The sequence below is a fragment of the Scyliorhinus canicula genome, chromosome 14 (assembly GCF_902713615.1).
Source record: "Scyliorhinus canicula chromosome 14, sScyCan1.1, whole genome shotgun sequence".
Lineage (NCBI taxonomy): Eukaryota > Metazoa > Chordata > Chondrichthyes > Carcharhiniformes > Scyliorhinidae > Scyliorhinus > Scyliorhinus canicula.
Genome location: NC_052159.1, coordinates 42,655,032 through 42,679,649, shown reverse-complemented (window position 1 = coordinate 42,679,649; position 24,618 = coordinate 42,655,032). Strand labels below are relative to the sequence as shown.

At 45.3% G+C, this 24,618-nt stretch overlaps 1 protein-coding gene across 4 annotated transcripts in view; it reads left to right on the top strand.

Moving 5' to 3' along the window:
* Positions 1-24,618, top strand: part of LOC119977793 (protein furry homolog) — a 483,675-nt gene that overhangs the window by 191,995 nt on the left and 267,062 nt on the right. For all 4 annotated transcript variants that reach the window (XM_038819004.1, XM_038819002.1, XM_038819003.1 and 1 more), the window contains exons 17-22: positions 9,521-9,628; positions 10,282-10,537; positions 16,223-16,378; positions 17,069-17,155; positions 20,379-20,638; positions 21,480-21,669. In XM_038819004.1, coding sequence (XP_038674932.1) covers positions 9,521-9,628; positions 10,282-10,537; positions 16,223-16,378; positions 17,069-17,155; positions 20,379-20,638; positions 21,480-21,669 — 1,057 coding nt within the window. The remainder of the gene's footprint in view (positions 1-9,520; positions 9,629-10,281; positions 10,538-16,222; positions 16,379-17,068; positions 17,156-20,378; positions 20,639-21,479; positions 21,670-24,618) is intronic.

The following is a 24,618-nucleotide window of genomic DNA, read 5'->3' as shown; positions in this document are numbered from 1 at the left end:
AGGATAGCATTTTCATCATTCCTTCCATGATAACGGAAGGGCATCCCATCTTTACAAATCCACCTTCACCCCTTTTATCAGACTGGCCAGATTCAGCTTGTGCAGCAAGGCCCAATCATGAGCCACCCATATTCCCAAGTTTCTAATACTAGATCTGGTCAGCCGAAGCGGCACTTTCTCCAGTTCCGTACCCCTTCCCAGAGAGTTCACCGGAAACACCTCATTCTTGCCGACATTGAGTTTATAACCCGAAAATGAACCTTCTTACTTAATACCTCCAAATCTTTCCCACATTAGAGAGGGGGTCCGTGATATGCAACAGTACGTTGTCCGCATAAAGGATCCGATGCTCCATGCCTCCCCTCACTATACCCTTCCACCTAGTTAATGACCTCAGTGCAATTGCCAGTGGCTCAATTGTCAGAGCAAAATGTAATAGGGAAAGTGGACATCTTTGCCTTGTACACCGAAAGTACAACGGTCTAATCCATGAAATAAACCTAGGTACAAACCCGAACTGCCTCAGTATCTCAAACGATACTCCCATTACACCGAGTTGAATGCTTTCGCTGCGTCCATAGAGATTATTACCTTTGACTTGGCATCCGACGAGGGTGACATCACAGCATTCAGGAGTCTCCTTATGTTGGTGAAAAATTGTCGGCCCTTAACAAACCCTATCTGATTCTCAGAAATTACCTCCGTCAGACACCCCTCCAATAAATTTGCATCAACATTCAACAGAGATATAGGCCGATATGTCCCATACTCCTCAGGATCTTCATCCTTCTTCAGGGTTAAGGAGATGGAAACCTGTGCCAGTATGGCCAGCAGTACCCGCTGGGACAGTGAGTCGTTGAACATGTCCGTACCCCTTCCCAGAGAGTTCACCGGAAACACCTCATTCTTGCCGACATTGAGTTTATAACCCGAAAATGAACCTTCTTACTTAATACCTCCAAATCTTTCCCACATTAGAGAGGGGGTCCGTGATATGCAACAGTACGTTGTCCGCATAAAGGATCCGATGCTCCATGCCTCCCCTCACTATACCCTTCCACCTAGTTGATGACCTCAGTGCAATTGCCAGTGGCTCAATTGTCAGGGGCAGGGGGGGACAGGGGCAGCAGGGTAGCATGGTGGGGGGCAGCAGGGTAGCATGGTGGGGGGCAGCAGGGTAGCATGGTGGGGGGCAGCAGGGTAGCATGGTGGTTAGCATAAATGCTTCACAGCTCCAGGGTCCCAGGTTCGATTCCCAGCTGGGTCACTGTCTGTGTGGAGTCTGCACGTCCTCCCCCTGTGTGCGTGGGTTTCCTCCGGGTGCTCCGGTTTCCTCCCACAGTCCAAAGATGTGCGGGTTAGGTGGATTGGCCATGCTAAATTGCCCGTAGTGTCCTAATTAAAGTAAGGTTAAGGGGGGGGGGTTGTTGGGTTACGGGTATAGGGTGGATACGTGGGTTTGAGTAGGGTGATCATGGCTCGGCACAACATTGAGGGCCGAAAGGCCTGTTCTGTGCTGTACTGTTCTATGTCTATGTTCTATGTCAACTAGATGCGGCCCTAGTTCTGTCCCAAATCTTTTGTAAAATTCCACTGGGAATCCGTCTGGCCTGGTTCCTTCCCAGACTGCATGGAACAAATGCACTTCATAACTTCCTCCAGCCCGAGCAGAGCCTCCAGCCCCTGCACTCTTTCCCTCTCCACCATTGGGAAGTCCAATCCATCCAAGAACTGTACCACAGCCGAGCCTCCCTCTGGAGGCTCTGACCTGTACAACCCCCGATAAAAGGTCTCGAGGCCCCATTCACCCTTTCTGAATCAGAGACCACTGATTCCTTAACCTGAACTATCTCCCGTCAAAACTGGTGAGCCAATAACCGACTGGCCTTCTCACCTTGCTCATAAAACACCCCTCTTGCACGACAAATGTTGGCCAGCCGCTTCCCCGTCGATACCAACTTGAACTCCATCTGGAGCTTCTTCCTCTCCGCCACAACTCTTCCTTTAGGGTAACAAGAATATTGCCAGTCCACTGCCAGAATAACCTATATCAACCTTAGCTTCTCCGCCCTTCCCGACTTGTCCCCGTGAGCTTTAATTGAGATCAGCTCCCCCCTAATAACTGCCTTTAACTCCTCCCAAAATGCGGAACATAAGACCTCCTTGTTCTTATTAAACTCCACATTATGTCCCAATAGCAGAGGCTATCCTCTCACATGCCCACCTACATGCAAGCAACACTGTAACCAACCTCCACAGGGGTTGCTGAGCACAGCTCTTCTCCAAACACAAATCCACATAGTGCAGAGCGTGGTCAAATATAACAATTGCCTAATACTCCGCCCCCACCACCCCAGGGAGCATCATCTTGCCCACTGCAAAGACATCAATACAGGAGTAGACATGATGCACGTGTGAAAAGAAGGAGAACTCCTTCTCCCTTGAGTATCTAAATCTCTACGGTTCCGCTTCTCCAATCCGCTCCATAAGCACTACTAGCCTCTTCGCTACCTCTGATGTCTGAAGGGATTTTGGGCACGGCCTGTCTAGTCTGGGAACAAACACACAATTAAATCACCCACCCTCCCATGATCAACTGATGTGAGTCCAAATCCAGGATGGCCGACAACACCCTCTTGATAAAATCCGTATCCCCCAATTCGGCGCGTATAGATAACCAAGACCACAGGAACCGTCTCCAACCTTTCATTCCCCTCTGAGTCCCCCATTATGTTACCCACTGAGAAGGCCACTCTCTTATTAATGAGCTCCACCGTTCCCCTCGTCTTTGCGTCAAAGCTTGAATGGAACAACTGTCCTACTCACCCCCTCCTCAGCCTCATTTGAACCTGTACATTCAAATATGTCTCCTGCAAGAAAGCCACACCTGCTTTCAAGCTTATTAAATGGACGAACACCCAAAATCTTTTAACCTGCCCCTTTCACCCCCTTACGTTCCATGTGTCCAGTGTGGTCGGGGACAGTTGGGCCCCCCCATCCCTCCCCACCCTGAGCAGCCATCCCCTATCTGCAAGGAAGTCCAACAGGGTCCTGTCTTGCCCAGATGCCAGGCCCACCGCCACCCTCCTCCACCCAGTAGCTCAACAAGGAAACCTTCACCATCTGCAGCCCTCCAAACCCCTCCCCGAAACACCAAGCCAACTGTCCATCCCTCTCCCGCCAACCCCTCACTTTCCCCTCCCCCGTCCCAAACAAAGAAAATCCAACCACCCTAGTCTCATTACCCAAACAAACAAAGAAAACAACCCCCTCCCCCGCCAGATAACCAGCTGTCTCCCTCACTTCACTCCCGTTAACTAGCATCTTTGCGGGCAGGGTGACCCCCATCTGGGGAGAACTACAAATTATATACTCAAAAGTTCCCTATACATCATACCAATCTATCCACTCACCCACTCCCTAGTCCCCGACATTTCCAAACATTACCATTACCAACAATGCTTTAAAACACCAAAAAGCCCACACCCCAAATATAGGATTGCAGATGGAACCGAAACATGAAAAATACAATGGGAAAACCAAGAGAAGAAAAAAACACAAATCCAAAACTTCACCATCCAGGTGAAACCACCCATTACAGTCAAATGCCCCCCAGTCAATGTTCCTTGACAAAGTTGTTCGCCTCCTCCGGCATGTCAAAATAATGGTCTCTGTCCCCACACGTGACCCACAGGTGAGCCGGGTACACCACTCCAAATTTCACTTTTCTCTTCTCAAGAGCCGACATGGCCTTATTAAACCCCGCTTCCCTTTTCGTTAGGTCCACTCCCAAATTCCATCTGCACTGTCACATTTCTTTCGTCCATCTCAGGATCTTTTCTTTGCCTAAGTACTTTTGAAGTTGGATTATGAATGCCTGTGGCAGTTCCCCAGATCTGGGCTTCTATTTCAAAGACTGTTGGGCTCAGTCCACTTTGGGAGGATGCGCAAAGAAACCCGCCCCCACCAGCTGTCCAAATATCCTTGCCACATACTCTGTGGCCTGGGCACTTTCTATGCCCTCCAGCCGCCTGGCGATCCTCAAATGTTGTCTTCTGGAGTGATTCTCTAGGTCGTCGATCTTGACCTTTATTGTTTTTTGTTCCTCCGCCAACATCGTCACTTCTGCCTCTGAGGAGGCCATCCGATCAGTGGCGCAGTGGTTAACACTGCTGCCTCACAGCGCCAGGACCCGGATTCAATTCCAGCCTTGGGTGACTATGTGTGGAGTTTGCACTTTCTCTCTGTGTCTGTGTGGGTTTCCTCCGAGTGCTCCGATTTCCTCCTACAGTCCAAAATGTGCAGGTTAGGTGGATTGGCATACTAAATTGCCCCTTAGTGTCCAAAGATGTGCAGGTTATGTGGGGTTATGGAGTTACGGCCTGGAGTGGGGGAGTGGGCCTAGGTAGGGTACTCTTTCAGAGAGTTGGTGCAGAATCAATGGGCTGAATGGTCTTCTGCACTGTAGGAATTCTATGAAAGTATTATGATATAAGATCGTCTCCTCCACCTTCTGGATCGCGTGTTCTGCGCCTCCAACCGCTGTTCCACCCTTTCCAGAGCCTCTCGAATTGGCTCCGTCACTTTTGCCAGATAATCCATGACTGCCTGCCTTCTAAACTCTTCCATCAAAAACTCCACCAACCTCTCAATCATCCACTGAGTGAGCAACAATGGCACACATTAATCCGCCATGTTTTCCCCTACTGTGTACTTTTGAGTCCGATGAGGGCCCTTTACTCGAAACACTGCTTGTGTGGTAACCTTTAGACATCCCACACTGGAGGAGACCTTTAAACTCTTCAACTATATCACTTTTTCACCTGCACAGCATGGGTTAAATGGGGAAAAAAGGGCCAATAATCGAATCCCCAGGCAGGAGCCACCTTATGTGTGACTGCTCATTTCATGGCCGCCTTCAGAACTCCTGTTAACAGTTCTAACAAATAGCAGCTAGATCCTTATCTTATTTGTCTCTAAAGACGTATTTTACATATAATTGCTATGTGTTGATACTGTCTATTACCATACTTTGTCTTGAGAGGGAAACCACATCAGGGAAAGTGTTAAAATCCTTTGGGTAATTCATTGCATCATTTAACAGAGACGTCTAGAGACTCTATCCTCTGTCATTCACCTTATTTGTAAATTGGGTTTCATTGTAAGTGGAGGATGTCTCATTTGAACAGTAATGTGACCCTGCAAAGATGACAACTTTACTCTCTCTTTAAACCCAAGGCCACACATTCTCAGTAAAAACAATTAACAGCAACCTTATCACAGGCCCCTCAATGTTGTGTTGTAATCTTCGTCACAAACTATACCAGTGTAGCCTAAACTGATTTACCGGCCAATTCTTCATCCTCGCTCTGCGATGTCGTCTAGTTAGGTTTTCATTAAGCTCACATTGTTTTTTTTGAAAATCAAACAAATATTTGCAATGGCTGTTTATTAATCAGTTAAGAATATATATTTATATGTACATTCAGAAATATTTCTGGAGCCATTCGCGCCACACAAGTACGAGGCAATGACCATCTGCAACAGGAGCAAATCTAGCCATTACCCTTGACATTCAATGGGATTACCGTTGCTGAATCCCCCACTAGCAACATCTTGGGGTTACCATTGAGCAAAAACTGAACTGGACTAGCCATATAAATATGGTGGCATTGAGAACACGTCAGAGGCTGGGAATCCTGTGGCAAGTAACTCACCTCCTGACTCCCCAAAGCCTATTATGACCCCTTGGGCTAGTGAGTGGTCAATTTTAGCCACAGTTGACCCGGAGTCACAATACAATTGAAATTAACAACTAATTCTTAGAAAATAGTCTGGTCTTTGGCTGCTCCAAGAACTAGTCACCAGACTTGTAAATGTGAACACAAAATTAAACACAATTAATTTTTATTAATAACAATTTCTATAATTAAATATACAGCTGATAAAAGTGGTTAACACACGCACACACACACGCACACAAGACAGGCAAACACAGAGGGGAAAGAGGGGGTGTAAAAATAATGATGAAAGTAAAAGGATAAGAGTCTTTGTTTCAAATGGTTGTCTTCCAGTACATCTTTCTTCAATTTAAGCTTTCAATTCGAAGATTTTGCTTTCAGCCTGGAATGGTTTTCACTGTAGATTCATTCAGGTTCTCTGCAGGTTCAGAAACCAGCAGGTGGCAGTATTTCTGGAGAGGGAGGGAGAGAGCGAAACTCGGAATTACTTCTCTCAGCATCCAGGATCCGACTGACACGTCTTGCATCCTCTGAAACCATTCCTATCGGGTAGGACCCAATCACCGCCTGTTGCCGGGCAGAATGAAGATGAAAATGAAAATCACTTATTGTCACGAGTAGGCTTCAATGAAGTTACTGTGAAAAGCCCCTAGTCGCCACATTCCGGCGCCTGTTCGGGGAGGCTGGTACGGGAATTGAACCATGCTGCTGGTCTGCCCTGGTCTGCTTTAAAAGCCAGCCATTTAGCCCAGTGTGCTAAACCAGCCCCTTTTTTCCAATTCGTTGGCCACCAGCCAATGAATTCCTCACTCTCTGGGGTGCCAAAAAGCTTGAGGTCTGCTGTTCAAACACAGTGTACTATATTGCATCTTTTGATTTCCTTACTTCCTCTGCTCGACTTAAAGGTATATACAAAGAACATTACAGCACAGTAACAGGCCTTTCAGCTCTCCAAGCCTGTACCGGTCATGATACCAACCCTCAGCACTTCCTTGTGTCGAAACCCTCTATAACCATCATATCCATGTATTTGTCAAGATGTCTTTTGAATGCCGTTAATGTATCTGCTCCCGCAAACCCCCCCCCCCACCAACGCGTTCCGGGCACTCGCCACCCTCTGTGTAAAAAAACCTGCCTCAAACATCTCCTTTAAACTTTGACCCACGGACCTTAACTCTATGCCCCCTGGTGACTGACCCTCCCGCCCTAGAAAGCGTGCCTGCTCATCCACTCTATCCATTCCCCTCATAATTATGTAGACCTCTATCAGGTTACCCCTCAACCTCCGGCGTTCTAGTGAAAACAGTCCGAATCTATTCAGCCTCTCCGCATAGCTACTACCATCCAGACCAGGCAACATTCTGGTAAACCTTCTCTGCACCCTCTCCAAAGCCTCCACGCCCTTCTGGTAGTGTGGCGACCAGAATTGCGCGCAGTATTCCAAGATCCTTGCGTCCTTACCAAGGATCTATACAACTGTAGCATGACTTGCCAGTTTTTATACTTGATGCCCTGTCCAATGAAGGCAAGCATTCCATATGCTTTCTTGACTACCGTGTCCACTTGTGTTGCCACTTTCAAAGTTCTGTGGACCTGCATGCACAGATCTCTCTGACTTTCTATATTCCTGAGTGTTTAGCCATTTACGGTATATTTTCCTTCTGTGTTAGACCTACCAAAATGCATTGCCTCACATTTGTCTGGATTAAACTCTATTTGCCATTTCTCTGGCCAAGTCTCCAACCTATCTATGTCCTGCTGGGTCCTCTGACAATCCTCAAAACTATCTGCCACAAACCTTGGTGTCATCTGCGAACTTACATTAAAATGCAGGCATCTTTTAAAGTGAAAGTGAAACTGAAAGTCTCCTTAACACAACTGCAGAAATATAACTTAAACTTAAAGCCAAATCTTATGCCCAAGACATAAAAATACAAATATAAATTGTAGGTAATATAAATTACCTAAACTATGGGCAGAATTTTCCCCAAAAATGGCAAATTTTCAGTTTCAGTCATAAAACTGGTGTGTTTCTCCCCAGAGAAAAGGTTGTTTCCCGACAAGATCTTCCCACACTTAGCTCATTTATTTTAAGCCATCATGGCGAGGGGCGAAGACTTAAACACACCGGCAAGCTTGGCTTCACAGTGATCGGCAAACTCAGAGTGAAATTAAAACCCCACCCCAGCCCAAACATAGGTTGCCGGCATCGTGACCGTCCCAATGGATCACCCTATATGCCTCCCCCTTGGCAGTGCTGGCCTGGCAGTGCCAGGTTGGAAACTGCCAGGGTGCCGAGGGCAGTGTCCTGTCCCCAGTGATCCATGGGCTACAATGGCCTCTGAGCCTCCCGGTCAATCATTGTTGACATCTGCAGCCTCTTGGAACAAGACCTCTGTAATGTTCTTGACCGGTGGTCTGATTTATATTACAAGAACACTTGTAGCTAAAGCTATAAACAATTTATTAACATTACTGTGGGCCAAATATATACAAAAGAACAGATGAATAACAATATGACCATGCACAAACAACCTCTCTCCCTAGTCAGTCTGAAGTCAAACAAGCTCCCTAGTCAGTCTGAAGTCACCCGACTCTAACATTCACTAATATACAAATAAGATTCCTAGTGGTCAGTCGGTGAATTACACACAACCATGATATCACTCCAATCTCCTTCCCAGTAGACCAGGTGAACATACATTATCATTGACCAACAAGGTGACCATCTCCCCGAGGTTGTTAACTATATTCTGCGAGGAGAGAAAGCAGAGAGTTATGAGTGTTAGAAATGGATTGTGTAGATAGGAGGGATGGACAGTATTTGTGGAGGGTGACAGTAAGGACTGGATGAAAGAGGGCAATATATGAGGGTGAGTTTGAATGTTGACTCCTGATGTGAGATGCCTGCAAGGAGAGAAATGAGTGCAGCTGCAAGATGTATTGTTCTTAAGTGATATACAGGAAAATGCCAGGGAAGTCAAGAGTATGAGGCTTGGCACCCAAGAACCATTCATGTTACAAGTCCTCATGAGGTCCAGCATCCTTTTGGTATACTTTCATCGGGCTGGTGGGGCCACATCTGCTGTTGCCTTCCTCGACCACATCCATCCATGCCTGCTTGGTTATAGAGGCTGCTTTGACCTCCCACCCTTGGCAAACATCCCCTCATTTCAGTCCCTCAGATCTCATTGTAAGACCTCCAGGTAAGAGTCCAATACCTGGGGGCCAACCTTCCCAGATCTTCTTTCCATTTTTGCGGTTGCTGACATTAATAAATGTACTTTTCAACTATTCCGTGCTTCCCTCAGTGACAGATCCTTCCATTGACCGGTTTTGCACTTTATCCTGCTCCCTCTCGTGATTGATCTGGAAGCCCGTAAGCAGGACGCTAATGCCATGATTGAGTTAAGGAGCCATGGCAAAACCCGCTGACAGATAAACAAATTCTGCCCATTACTATGAATTTCTCTGCACAAATGCTGCCCCACCTGCTGAGCATTTCCACAATATTTTGACTTTCATTTCGGGTCCAGCATGTGCAGTCCCTATGCTTTGTTTATTATTCTAGCCACACACTGTTTAATTAATGGGGCATGATTTCTTACAGCTCTAAGCTGTTTAAATTGTTGTATTTATTTGAGTGAAATTCCTGCTTAAAGGTTGTGTATAAATGGATAAGTTTTTCTAAATAGTTAGTCAGATAAATACAAAAAATACAATATTATCATTTATTTTTGTTTTAAGTTATCAACTGACTGTTCTCTACATTGATCCAGGGGTGAGAGGAAACCAAAAATCGACCTTTTTAGGACCAGTGTAGCTGCCATTCCACGAATAATACCTGATGGAATGTCAAAACTGGAATTGATTGACTTACTTGCAAGGTATGTGTATTACTATCAGTTAAAATTATCTATGTAAGGATCATTAAAGCCCCACATTCACGGCACGCACAATGTCTCCCATGTTATCTGTACCCTGCGCTCAATAATAATCTTCCTACTTCGGACTATAGGGGACATCTTGGCATGACCTTGCACTGACTTACTTGCAAGGTATGTGTACTACTGTCTGTTAAAATTATCTATACAGGAATCATTAAAACCCCGCATGCATGGCATGCACAATGCCTCCCTTGTTATCTGTTACTACTTCAGATTATAGGAGACACCTTAGCATGACCTTACACTATTTGTTGTCAACTTACACTCTCATACACTCCTTGTTTTTGTCGCAGCACAGCTTGGCTTATCATGTATTTTTTTACATCAGTTAACAAACTTTACACCTCATTCAATAACATTACTATTGGTGTTTTCCAATTGATCACTTGTTTGTGCTTACACACCACAATGAATGTATAACTTCCAGAAAGTGCACAACCTAACTTTGTATATTCCAAGATGTGTATTAAAATTGATATAAAAGTTTAACTTACACTTAACATTCTGTCAATATGCTGAGTAGAATGTTCTCCTCCAGTGTGGGAAAAATTACATATTTTCATAACTTGAAACATTTTTCATCTTCAATTTAGGCTAACCATCCACATGGATGACGAACTTCGCCACATTGCACAAAACTCTCTTCAGAGCCTTCTTGTTGATTTTGCTGACTGGAGGGAAGATGTATTGTTTGGTTTCACTAACTTTTTACTTCGCGAGGTGAATGATACTCAACAGAACCTTCTTGATAGCTCTCTAAAATTGTTGGTACATTTACTCACCCAGTGGAAGCTTGCAATACAGACTCAAAGCAAAGGCCAAGACCAAACTAAATTAAGGACGTCAGAGGTATGTTTTAATTTATCTGCTGGCTAAAAAGCTTTTCTTTCCTTGAAATAGCAATGATGGCATGTGATTCATGTATTTAATATGGTTTTCTTTTTGATGTATTAGTAATTAAAAAATGCTTCCATTGTACTGGTAAAACCAAATTGATCAATATTTCAACTTTGTGAGGCTATAGAGCTATGATAAGTTAAACATAAATTCGCAAGCTAAAGTATGGTTTAATTCTATCTTGAATTCTATGGGAACATTTTACTTGCACAAAGTAATATTTAGTAACCCAGATCTGACCCCAGTAGCCGTAAATGCTGAGACATTTGCTACTACTGAGGATCGCAATGGCATCAGGGATTCCGGGGAATCAATTTATGTTGGAACCAGGAACTTTCAATACTTCAGAAATTGCTGAAGATTCCTTGGGACCTGCAAAACACGAAACTGGGCAGAATTCCCTATACTTACCCTGGTTTTCAAGCCAATTTTCTTAACAATGCTTCTAGCAGATGTAAATCATGTGGACCGTCAAAGGACTCCAGCAAATACGGCAACGCAGATACTGCTTACCCCTGTAGGGATGTGGTCTGTAGGGACTTGAAACATTACCTCTTATTAGGCTTACATTAACACTGCAATGAAGTTACTGTGAAAATCCCCTGGTCGCCACATTCTGGCACCTGTTCGGGTACATTGAGGGAGAATTCAAAATGTCCAATTCACCTAACAGCACGTCTTACGGGACTTGTGGGAGGAACTGGAGCACCCGGAGAAAACCCACGCAGACACAAGGAGAACGTGTAGACTCTTCACAGACAGTGACCCAAGTGCTACCCACTGTGCTACCATGCCATTTCTTGTCCGCAGATTTTGCCAGACCCGCTGAGTCTTTCCAGAATTTTTGTTTTTTATCCCAGGGAACTTAGGTGGGTCTTTTAAACAACCCACCTTGGAACAATCTGCACCCAAGAATTGCAAGCATGACTCCATCCTGCACCCGCTCCCCCTACCCCCACCCGGCAGAATAAAGATCCTGTCACTTGAGGCACTTTTTCCCCCGAGGCAGGTGTGCTGAATTTGGAAACCTCCTGACTCGGGCTATCTACTCACTCCACTGTTCCAGATATCCCATTCTTTGGCTCAATGACAATATTTTCCTATGCATCTCTGAATTATCTGGACACATTTTTTGCATTAAAGGTGCTCACCAAATTAAACTGTTGCTATATGTCAAAATGTATTTCATATCATTTTCCTGTGTCTGAGGAGAAAGAGCCCACACAGTGGTACACCACTGAAACTGCACTTTACAGGTTGTGCTCAGGTTAGAGGATCTGAGCAAGTCCTGTCAGCAACTTCATACCTTTGAGCGGATCAGGACATTTAAAAAATACCACCAAGGAAGAATAGTCTGGCTGTAGGCCACCTAAATTTACACAATAGCCAGTGGGCCCCAAAATTGGCAGACAGTAGCATTCTAAAACTTGTAGCAGAATTCAAATTCGCTTCCCAGATCTGATGTACACGCCCATTTAGTGTGGCATTTGTGTGCCTGGCAAAAGGCCAGAGATTGCTAATTAGGCAAACCACGTCATTGTTCTAGGCTAAATTTAGTTCCATTTAGTGCAGAGCAACAGCACACTGCTCAAACATGCTGGAGTGGGAAAAGGGAAAATAATCAGCTTAAACATACCCCAAGAGTCATAGCATGGTTACAGCACAATGAGAAGGAGGCCAAGCTGCTCATGCAGTGTATTCTAGCTGGCTCTTTGGGAGAGCAACTCGGCTAATCCCATCCACCGGCCCCCCTTTTCCTCATCGTCCTGCAAATATTTTCTCCATGTAATGATCCTGTTCCCTTTTGAAAATCAATTTGCCTCTACCACACTCTCAGGCAGTGCATTCCAGATCCTTACCTCGCTCCATGAAACATTGGTCCGCATAGTGCCTCGCGTTCCTTTGCCAATTGGTTTTCTCTGGTTCTCAACCTTTCCAATGGGGACAGTTTGTCCCTCTCTGCTCAGTCCAGACCCCTCATGATGTTAATTGTATCAATTGAAGTTAAGTACATACATGTGGAGGCCATTGATTAAATGGTTACTTCAGCTCATACAAAGAGACATTTACTGATACAAGAATGGATTCAGAAGATATATACCAGTAATCTTTCACCGTGAATAAATCTATTCCAAGTAAACACTGACTCTAGTTTCCTCCTTCACCAGCTGGCTATCATGAATAAAACACATGGGTCGGAACATTCTGGCCATTCACTACAGCTGGATCTTCTGGTCCCAGCGACGATGCACTCCTGCACCCGCGGGTTTCACGGCAGCGAGGAGTGCATTCAATGGGAAATCCCGTTGACAATGGCGGGGCCAGAAGACCCCTCTGCCAGCCAATGGCGGATCATCTCCACCATGGTGAAACACGAGGTGGGTTGTGCAGCAAATCCCACCCAAAATATGGAACACCTCAATTTTCTCGAAGGAGAACATAAGACCATAAGACATAGGAGCAGAATTAGGCCACTCGGCCCATCGAGTCTGCTCCGCCATTCAATCATGGCTGATATTTTCTCATCCCCATTCTCCTGCCTGCTCCCCATAATTCCTGCTCCCCTTATTAACCAAGAACCTATCTCTGTCTTAAAGACACTCAGTGATTTAGCCTTCACAGCCTTCTGCGGCAAAGAGTTCCACAGATTCACCATCCTCTGGCCGAAGAAATTCCTCCTCATCTTTGTTTTAAAGGATCGTCCCTTTAGTCTGAGGTGGTCCCCTCTGGTTCTAGTTTCTCCTACAAGTGGAAACATCCACTCCACGGCCACACTATCCAGGCCTCGCAGTATCCTGTAAGTTTCAATAAGAACCCCCCTCATCCTTCTAAACTCCAACGAGTACAGACCCAGAGTCCTCAACCGTTCCTCATACGACAAGTTCTTCATTCCAGAGATCATTCTTGTGAACCTCCTCTGGACCCTTTCCAAGGCCAGCACATCCTTCCTTAGATACGGGGCTCAAAACTGCTCACAATGCCGGCGGGCCTGTTCCGTGGGGGGACTTCTTTCCTCCGCGCTGGACCCCTGTAGGGCTCCACTATATTGCCCGGGGGCGCAGCGCGGAAATACGGCGGCCATCTGCGCATGCATGGAAATACGCCAGCTGGTCTGCGCATGCGCGAGATCACTCCGGCCGCTCTGTGCATGCGCAAACTCACGCCGACCCTTCTGCACCGGCTGCAAGAATTCCTCACTTTCGGGGTCTGTTGACACCGGAGCGGTTGCGCCGGTTTTCCCACCGGCATGGGGACTTAGTCCCCAGAAGGGAGAATCCCACCCGTGGTGTCCAGTATATCACTCCATTTGAGTGAAAATCAATATTTTATAAAGGTTTATTATAACTTGCTTTTGTTCACCTTGTCAGCCGGTAGCACAGTTGCCTCTGAATCACAATTTTCAGGGTTCAAGTTCCACTCCTGGGCTTGAGCACAAAAATCTAGGCTGACACTCCAGTGCACTGCCATGTTGCAGGTGCCAGCCAGCAGATGACTTTAAACTGCGGTCCATCTGCCTGGTTGAATAAATAAAAAAGGGCCCATGACACTGTTTCAAAGAAGAGCAGAGGAGTTATTCTTGGCTAATGTTTAACCCTCAATCACAAAAAAATTATTGTTTTATTTTTAAATATTTTTTATTCTCCTTTTTCACATTTTCTTCCAAATTTGCACCCAACAAATAGCAATAATCAATAACGAACGTAATGTCAATTCCCTAATCAAAAACAACGATCCCATCCTCCCACCAAACCCCAGACATTGGCCTCCATGTTAACATAAACAAATGACAAAAAGGAATCAGGAATCACCCAGAGTCACCATTAATACATACGGTCCCCCTCCCCCAACCCTCCCAGCCCCCAACCCCCCCTAATGTTCAATGTGATCCAAATCTCGAAAGTGCATAATGAATAACGCCCATGAATTGTAGAACCCCTCCATCCTTCCACTCAGTTCAAATTTGACCTTTTCAAGTGTTAAGAATTCCAGCAGGTCCCCCCGCCACGCCAGGGCACAGGGTGGAGAGGTTGATCTCCACCCTAACAGGATCCGCCTTCAGGCGATCAACAAGGTGAAGGCTACAACATCTGCCTCCGCGCCCGTTTCCAACCCCGGCTGATCCGACACCTGAATATGCTGCAGGAGTCTCCAACCCCCCACCGGGTTGGAGAATCCCCGGGGGGGGGGGGGGGGGGCGTGAATCCCGCTCCGTGCCGCCTGCCGTATTCTCTGGCGCCAGTTTTCAGTCGGGGGCAGGGATCACGCCACGCAGGTCAGGGGCCGTTGGCAGCGGCCACCCTGGCAATTCTCTGTGCCCCGATGGGCCGAGCGGCTGTCAGTTTCTGGCCAGTTCCGCCTGCGTGAAATGGACATGGTCCCACATGGCGGGACCTGACTGGTAGGCCGGCTGCTGCGGTTCTCGGGGCGGGGGGATCCAGCACCGGAGGGAGGAGTCCCCACGGTGGCCTGGCCCGCGATCGGGGCCCACCGATCCGCGGGCATCCCTGTGCCGTGGGGGCACTCCTTTCTTCCGCGCTGGCCTCTGTAGGGCACCGCCATGGCCAGCGCAGAGAAGGCACCCCTTGCGCATGCACAAAAATACGCCGGCCGCTCTGCGCATGTGCGGAACCACGGCAGCGGTTCTACACATGCGCTAACTTGCGCCGGACCTTCGCCGCCGCTTGGCACACCGCCAACCCCTCCGAAACTGCCTCCAAATTCTCAACAAGGCTATTACTACTGGACTCCCTGAGTATTGCCCCGGGGGGGTCGGGAGCGGCGCTGTTGCTAGCACCTCCAATCCTGACCCCCTAACCCAAACTCCCCTCCATTCTGACCCATTGGGAGTCAACCCCTCTGACCCAGCTCCGTACCTTCTACACATTTGCTGCCCAGTAATATTACATCAGGTTCAATCCCTTCAATCTCTGTAAAAAATGCCTTTGGCAGGAAAATCGGCAGGCATTGAAAAATCAACAGGAAGCGCGGCAGCACATTCATTTTAACCGCCTGTACCCAACCCGCCAGTGACAGAGGGAGACCATCCCACCTTGCCAGATCAGCTTTCACCCTCCCCACCAAACTAGAAACGGTGTACCTACAGAGCCTCTCCCCCAATCTTGGGCAACCTGCACCCCCAGGTATCTAAAGTGAGTCCCTGCCTTATGGAATGCCAGCCCCCATCACAAAAAACTTATTATCTGTTGCTGTTTGCGGGAGATTGTTAGGTGCATATTGGCTGCGTTTCCTGAAGCAAACTTCAAAAAGTACTTTATTGGCTCTAAAGCCCTTTGAAGTCTCCATAGTCACGAAAAGCATGACATAAGCATGTCTTACTTATTTTTTCAGTGCCTCAGTTTATTAAGGCGAGGACCCTAAATGCCTTCTAAAATTTCTCAATCTGCTCTGCTAACTTCAACAATTTGTGCTTATGTACCCCAGGTTCCTCTGCTTCTCCTGTGTCCCTTTTAGGATTGTCGCCTTTTATTTATATAGCCTGTCCCCATTCTTCTGAAACAAATGTATCCCTTCACACCTTTCTACATTAAGTCATCTTCCAAGCATAATGTAAAATAATATGAATGTATAACAAAAATGTTTCACAATTTTGAATTAATATCTAATTATTACCATTAGCTTCAACAGGAAAGGAATCCACATTCAAATGTACTACATGCTGTGGAAGGATTTGCACTTGTTTTACTTTGTAGTTGTCAGATTGCAACACGAAAGTTGGCAGTTTCTATCCTGAAGGAAGTCCGTGCTTTGTTTTCAGCTTTAGGACAATCAGAGGTATGGACACTTTCTCCCTCTATAGTTAAAAAAAAATTACACATATTATGAATAAATTATACTCAAGACTGTTTTTTTGCATTTATAAGACAGGAGGTAATTCAAAATTGGTTATTTTACAAACATAATGCCATGGACATTCCTGGGGTTGAGAGGGAACAGCAAAAATCCCAGTATGGGAATGGGTTGGGATTTGTTCCACAACATGATTCTATTGGGTTCAATTAATGTTCTAAAATTCAACTTCATAAGGAAGAGATCAAAAAGTGGATCCTTTCAGAAGGTGCCCAGCCACCATCAATAGTATGGGAGTCTGTGCCATCTCAAGTCCAATTCGTATTTGGACAGCAAGACATTTTATTCTACCCCATTTCTGGCAAAGCAGAGCACCCCACCCCTGGCCAAATAATAATATTCTTTATTATTGTCACAAGTAGGCTTACATTAACACTGCAATGATGGTACTGTGAAAATCCCCTAGTTGCCACACTCTGCTGCCTGTTCGGGTACACAGAGGAATAATTCAGAATGTCCAAATTACCTAATAATAAGTTATATTTATAAAGGCAACCATATTTTTATGTAAAGTCAAATATATTCAAAATAATTGTATTTTTAAAAATTATGCCTAACCTGGAGTGGTTCAATATATATATGCATATACTCACAAAATTGTTCTTTTAACAATAGGATGATGATAAGCCAATGATTGAAGTTATGGATCAGTTGAGTTCATCAATTCTGGAGAGTTTCATTCATGTGGCAGCCTCAGATTCAGTAAGTACAAATTAATTATTGCCTCTTTCAGAGACTCTGGATGCTTTCCAAAGTTAGCATAAACATTTTGATAAACTACTTCAGGCTAAACAGTGAAAGTGGGTGATTTTTAGGTTGCATCCAAAAAATAGCCCATGAGGAGTCATAAAGCAGTGAGTACTGGTGTTTGTTTCACAAATTATTTACATTTTTCCACAACCAGTTGTCTCATTTGTCATTTCTTTCCTTTCCCTTCCACCCTTAATTGCCTTATCATTAAGCACAGCTCACCCATTCACTGCTGCCCTGGCTGACTTGGTCTCTTGCCATATCTCTACCTCACCTTCCTCCTTTAAACTCTTTGATCACCTTTTAATATCTCCATTTTTGGCTCCTTGTCTATTTTTGATTATGCCTCTGTGAAGTACCAATTTTCTATGTTAAAGACACAGTATCATAGAACCATAAAATTGCTGCAGTGCTGAAGGAGGCCATTTGGCCCATTGAGTTTGCACCGACCCTCCAAAAGAGCACCATAACTCAGGCCTACTCCACCGCCTTAGCCCCATAAACCTCACCTATCCTTTGGACACTAAGGGGCAATTGATCATGTCCAATCCACCTAACCTGCACATTTTTGGACTGTGGGAGAAAACAAGTACCCGGAGAAAACCCACGCAGACACAAGGAGAAAGTGCAAACTCCACACAGTCACCCAGGGCAGGAATTGAACTCAGGTCCCTGGCACTATGAGGCAGCAGTGCTAACCACTGTGCCACTATGCTGCCCTATTCAAGATGTGAGTAACTGCACTTGTCATCAGGCAGAATTTCACCAAGTATAGTATCAAAGAGCCCTAACAATACTAGAGTTAATGGGGACCAGGGAGAAAGCTCTCTGTTGGTTGGCACCTCGCACAATGAAAAATGGTTGTGGTTGTCGGAGAGCATCCCAGTCACAGGACATCACTCCAGGAGTTTCTCAGGATAGTGTCGTAGGCTCATCCATCTTCAGCTATTTCATCAATAACATTCCTTCCATCGCGAGGTCAGAAGTGGGGAGGTTCACTAATGATTGCACGATGTTCAGCACCATTCTCAACAGAAACAGCCCATGTCCAAATGCAACAGTGGCAAGTAACATTTGTACCACACAAGTGCCAGGCAATAACCACCTCCAATAAGTGATAACTTAACCATCACCCATTGACATTCAAGGGCATTACCATTGTTGAATCCCCCACTATCAACAACCTGAGAGTTACCATTGACCAGGAACTGAACTGGAGTACCACAAGAACATGTCAGAGGCTAGGAATCCTGTGGCGAAGTGCGGTTGGTTAGCACTGTTGCCTCACAGTGCCATGGACCCGTCCACAACAAAGCAGTCCGCTTGATTGCTCCCCCTTCCACAAACATGCAAACCCTCCACCATCGCCGAACAGTGGCAGCCGTGTGTACCATCTACAAGATGCATTGTAATAACTCGCCAAGGTTCCTTAGAGAGCACTTTCCAAACCCACGTCCACTACCATCTAGAAGGATAAGAGCAGCAACTACCTGGGAACCCCACCACCTGGAGGTTTCCCTCCATGTCACTCACCACCGTGACTTGGAACTATATCGCCGTTCCTTCACTATCGCTGAGACAAAATCCTGGAATTCCCTCCCTAACAGCACAAAGACTCTAACATTTCAAGAAGGCAGTTCACTACCACCTACTTGAGGGTAATTTGGGATGGACAATAAATGCTGGCAATGCCCAAATCCAATCAATTTATTAAAATGCCAAGAATGGCTCATTCTAGTTAAATTTTTAATCAGAAAGATCATGCGCGATTTACCAGCCTCGTCGCACCCGACTTGGAGTAGCAATGAGGCCGTTGAATCTTGCGAGATTAGAGACGTCTTTCGAGATTCAACCAAACCATTACATTTAGATTTCGATTTATTGTCACATGTCTGAGGTACAGTGAAAAGTATTGTTCTGCGTACAGTCCAGGAAGATCGTTCCGTACATGAGAAACATAGGACATTCGATAAATACACAAAGTAAATACATAGACATAGACATCGGATGAAGCATACAGTTTCTACAATGGAGCGGATGCATAGAGAGATCAGTTCAGTCCATAAGAGGGTCATTCAGGAGTCTGGTAACAGCGGGGAAGGAGCTGTTTTTGAATCTGTTAGTGCGTGTTGTCCGATTTTTGTATCTACTGCCCCTTGGAAAAGTTTGGAAGAGAGAATAACCTGCTCATTTAAAAAGCTGTTTGTGGGATTCTCCCAGTGCCCAGGACCTAATGGCCTCACCTGGAAACTTCGCCAAGACACCATTTAGTACTGGTCCACCCAAATGTGGACCAGTCATAATGGCACCTGGGGGGTTTCCCAGGCCATAGGAGACCACTGGGTGGTCAGGAACAGGGCAAAGTGCCACCCTGGCACTCCCACTGGCACCTGGGCATCTTGACTTTGCCACCTGGGCACCCTGGCACTGCCATGTTGGCAGGTGCACTGCCTGGATGCCAGTGCCAAGGTACCTGTGTGTCAGGTTGCCCTTGCCAGGGGTTGGGCCTGGGGGTGCCTTATCCATAAGAGCTGGGGTGAGGTGAGGTGGAGGACCCCGGAAGAATTAAGTTGGGTAAAGTGGAGGGGGGTGTCCGGAAGCTGTGGTAGGGTTGTTGAGGGGGGTCGAAAGATCGGGGCTGCCTTTAAAAATTCAGCCCCGATACATGAGCAATCCTCGGTGAGGAATGCACTGTCAAGGCCAAAGTTTAGTCATTTCCTGAGCTGACAAGCTGAGCTCACCAGTGCAGGAAATGACTAAAGTGTGGCCTCGATGGGACATTTCTTGCCGAGGCCAAAAAAAACAGCAAAGTGCCGTTAAAGAGCAGGGTCTTTCTCAAAGAACACTCTGCGAAATGGGCCTGAAAACAGACATGGAAATTTTTTCGATGAATTGCGCTAAATATATTTAATTTTCTTGATTTTAAAAAGGATAAGAATCAGTGAAATGCAGTACTTAATATTGCAGGCCTCAGAATGAAGATAAGTCTTCAGGAGGAAGGTTGGGGTGGGAAGCCAAAGGACATGTCCGCCCCTCCATTTCAAGATTTACTTCAGTCAGTGGAGATTAAAAAACACCCCTCACCTACATTGCAGGATTGGCGAAAATTTGTGCTGAATGCAAAAGTAACTTGAATATTGATTTCTGGATAATTATTGTTCATAATTTTATATAGACCACATTAACCTTTGGACACAACGGGGATTTACAATGGCTGGTCGAGTGGAATGCAGTTTTGGTTAACAGCCATTATGATGTAAAGAGTCCTTCTCATGTATGGATATTTGCACAGTCTGTGAAGGATCCCTGGGTTCTGTGCCTCTTCAGCTTCCTCAGACTGGAGAATCTTCCAAAGCATTGCCCTACTGCACTTAGCTATGCCTGGCCATATGCCTTTACCAGATTGCAGCTGTTAATGCCTCACATTGATCCTAAGTAAGTAATGTTGAATATATTGGTTTATTTTTTAAAGGTATTGAAAAATCACACAAAAAATTATTTTATTGTGCTAACGTTTCCCTCCTTCTATTGCGCTCCTCAAGATAGTAGTTTGGAGCAAAACAAGATCTGGTTTAGGGTTTAGGCATAATGAAAAGATTTATTTTTTCATCTAAGTACAGTAAGTCCCTGTTTTAAGTTATCACATTCAGGAGTAATCTGTTTTAGTGTTGTAGATATAAAAGGGTCAGTCAGTATGTGCATTTAGTGTTGGAATTCCCACATTACCCTCATTTTGTGACTGATGTAGCATGAGGTGACCTGATTGAAGCAGCCTATTTGAATTCGCATTCTCTGACTCATGCACCACTTCCCTTGCCAGCCTGCCTGCTTTTACAACAATCGACAATGGTTTCATGGTCATCATTAGGACTTAATTCCAGATTTTTAAAAATTGAATTCACCCAAACAAGCAATCACTTTCATTTCTGGTAAATTGGTATTCCATAAATTCGGGATGTACCTGCACGAAGTTTAGTGAGGAATTACTGTAATTCTGAGCAAAGAATACATAGACGGCTACATAGTGGCTAAACCACTCAAAGAAATTGATTAGCAGGAAAGAAATAAACCAAGGCAGCTTGTGATGGCATTGTTGAATGAAAATGAGTAGGCAGTGTGAGGGGCTCATGTGGAACATGATAAATGTTAAACAATTGATAAAATCTATTGAGCTGAATTATTCATATATTATATGTACTTCTGTAGAAAATTCTAGAAGACAAATTGTTTGAGATCAACTAAAATTTCAGATTTCTGCTGTTCTGTTATTTTGCAGTAGTCCTATGTACACCAAAAAAGTGAGTACAACAAGTGGTGGGGACAACTATGTGACCCTTTGGAGGAACTATCTTATCCTTTGCTTTGGAGTTGCGAAACCCAGTATTATGAGCCCTGGTCACCTTAGAGCGTCAACTCCAGAAATTATGGCTACAACTCCTGATGGTAGCTATAGCTATGATAACAAGGTACCAATTTTGTTCTGTAACCTTGGATGTAAATTCAATGTTTTGTAGCTGAGTAACTTTCTGCAACAAAATTAAAGCTGTTGAGATGATAGATTTATGAATTTATTGTCAGAATATTGTTAATTTTTAAGTGATTCCAATCAGTAGTATGGTACGGGATGTTTCAAAAACAATGAGCGGAACAATATTGTGAAATCCATTTGCATGTACTAGCATATTATGAGTACTCATTAAAAAGCTACCTTACCGGAATCATTTTCAAAATTAATCAACATATCTTCCTCCAGACAGTTATGGTTGCCTATAGATTTCGATTGTTATGATTACAGTGTCGAACTGCAGTTTCTCACCCCGAAAGTTATCCTTGAGACACATGGTTACGATTTAAGTCCCTCAACTACTTTTTAAGTCTCCACGAGTTACCATGCCATCCGCACACAACTGACATCAGTGCAATAGCAGCAGTAAATGTGATGAGCACATGTCCCGAGACCACAGCATTGGTAGCTTTCAGGAGTATTGACTAGGCTGCACACTGATAAATGATGGCTTTTGCCTAATCACTCTGATGATACTGTGGGAAAACTGAATCAATAGAAGCTCCTGATTGGACCTGATTAGTGGCCAACATTCTTGCAATGAAACTGAAGTAACCATTAGAAAAATGGAATCCATGAGACTTGCAAATGGTTAATTTCAATATATATTTACAAATGTGAAGACTGTACACAATGAGTATACACCCGTGCCATCTTTCTGCATTCAATACTGCTTATTTTTTCTAACTCTGCTGATACACCTTGGTGTAGCCGCAATATCCGCAGCTGGGATATTGACTGAAATGACTTTGATGGTGGCCCGAGTCCTAAAGGGCCCCAACCTGCCAAGAGTCTCCTGCAGGTGCGCCCTCTTCGGCCTGACCTGCTGGAAATGATGTGGTCACTGGAAAATGGGTACAGTGACCTGGCAACCTAGGAGTTTCCAGGGCCAGTGCTCCTGGAGTGACTGGTTGGCGCTCCTCTTCCCTGTGGGTGCCTGTTGACAACATCCTGACTCCTTACGAAGAATGAGCACTAGGAAGGAGGTTGAGGTGCCCTGTCCCCCTCTCACTTAGCCACTGCTGTGCTGCACCCAGGACTCCTCCGACCACAATCAGTAAGAATAAACAACAACACCTCCTCCACAATAGTCCTCAATACAGGGGCCCCACAAGGCTGCATACCTAGCCCCCTACTAAACTCCCTGTACACACGTGACTGCATGGCAAAATTTGGTTCCAACTCTATCTACAAGTTTGCCGACGATATGACCGTAGTGGCCAGATCTCAAATAACGACAAGTCAGAATACAGGAGGGAGATAGAGAACCTAGTGGAGTGGTGCAGCGACAACAATCTATCCCTCAATGCCAGCAAAACTAAAGAGCTGATCATTGACTTCAGAAAGCAAAGTACTGTACACACCCTTGTCAGCATCAACGGGGTCGAGGTGAGATGGTAGCAGTTTCAAATTCCTTGGGGTACACATCTGCAAAAATCTGTCCTGGTCCACCCACGTCGACGCTACCACCAAGAAAGCACAACAGCGCCTGTACTTCCTCAGAAAACTAAGGAAATTCGGCATGTCCACGTTAACTCTTACCAACTTTTACAGATGCACCATAGAAAGCATCCTATCGGGCTGCATCACAGCCTGGTATGGCAACTGCTCAGCCCAAGACCACAAGAAAATTCAGAGTCGTGAACACAGCCCAGTCCATCACACAAACCTGTCTCCCATCCATTAACTCCATCTACACCTCCCGCTGCCTGGGGAAAGCGGGCAGCATAATCAAAGACCCCTCCCGCCCGGCTTACTCGTCCAACTTCTTCCATCGGGCAGGAGATACAAAAGTCTGAGAACACGCTCGAACAGACTCAAAAACAGCTTCTTCCCCCCCCTGTTACCAGACTCCGAAACGACCCTCTTATGGACTGACCTCATTAACACTACATCCCTGAATGTTTCACCCGATGCCGGTGTTATGTAGTTACATTGTGTACCTTGTGTTGCCCTATTATGTATTTTCTTTTATTTTCATATACTTAATGTTACCTTGTGTTGTCTTACCTTGTGTTGCCCTATTATGTATTTTCTTTTCTTTTCATATACTTAATGATCTGTTGAGCTGCTCGTAGAAAAATACTTTTCACTGTACCTTGGTACACGTGACAATAAACAAAATCCAAATCCAGTGCAGTGTGTGGACGGCCTCTAGCAATTCTGCCTCATGCCCCTTGCCTGTCTCTGCATCTCCAAGAGATCTCTCAGGTCTAGTTGAGATGGTGAATGCTGTGAGTGTGCTTCCTCTAAGGATACTGAGACTTCCTCTTCAGAGATGGGTTGGAGGTTGGGCCTGTGGCGTGTCTAGTTGCTGTCTTCTCCCTTTTCTTGTACCTGAAATAGAGAAAAGAGATTTATTGATTGATTAAGCAGACACATATTTTAAACACTACTCACATTAGTTGCATGCATATTGGAGCTGGAGACTGGATGCATACTCACTGGGTTCTTGGGGAAGGCTTATCCCACCTTCTGCATTGCCATGGCCTTGCTCCTCACCTGCAGGCACTGTGATCTGCTCCTCCAAAGTACTAAGGAGATGAAATTCAGGCATTCCAGCTCCAGCTTTGGCCTGCATGTGTTTGTTATGCATAATGTTAAGACAAACGGATTGATTGTGAGGCCATTAGGTGAATGAGCAATTTAGAAGCATGCATGCCTATTGTTGCTACTGAGCCCATGGCAGTAAGTGATTGTGAAGCCAATTGTCCTTGAACTAATATGAGATGGAGGCGCTAAAATGGCTAGCATTCGTTCAGTGCTGATGTCCCATTTGCTGGTCGCATGTGATGTCCCTGTACACTGTAACCCTTGGGCTGACTGATTGCCTTATTAGAGCGAGGAATTT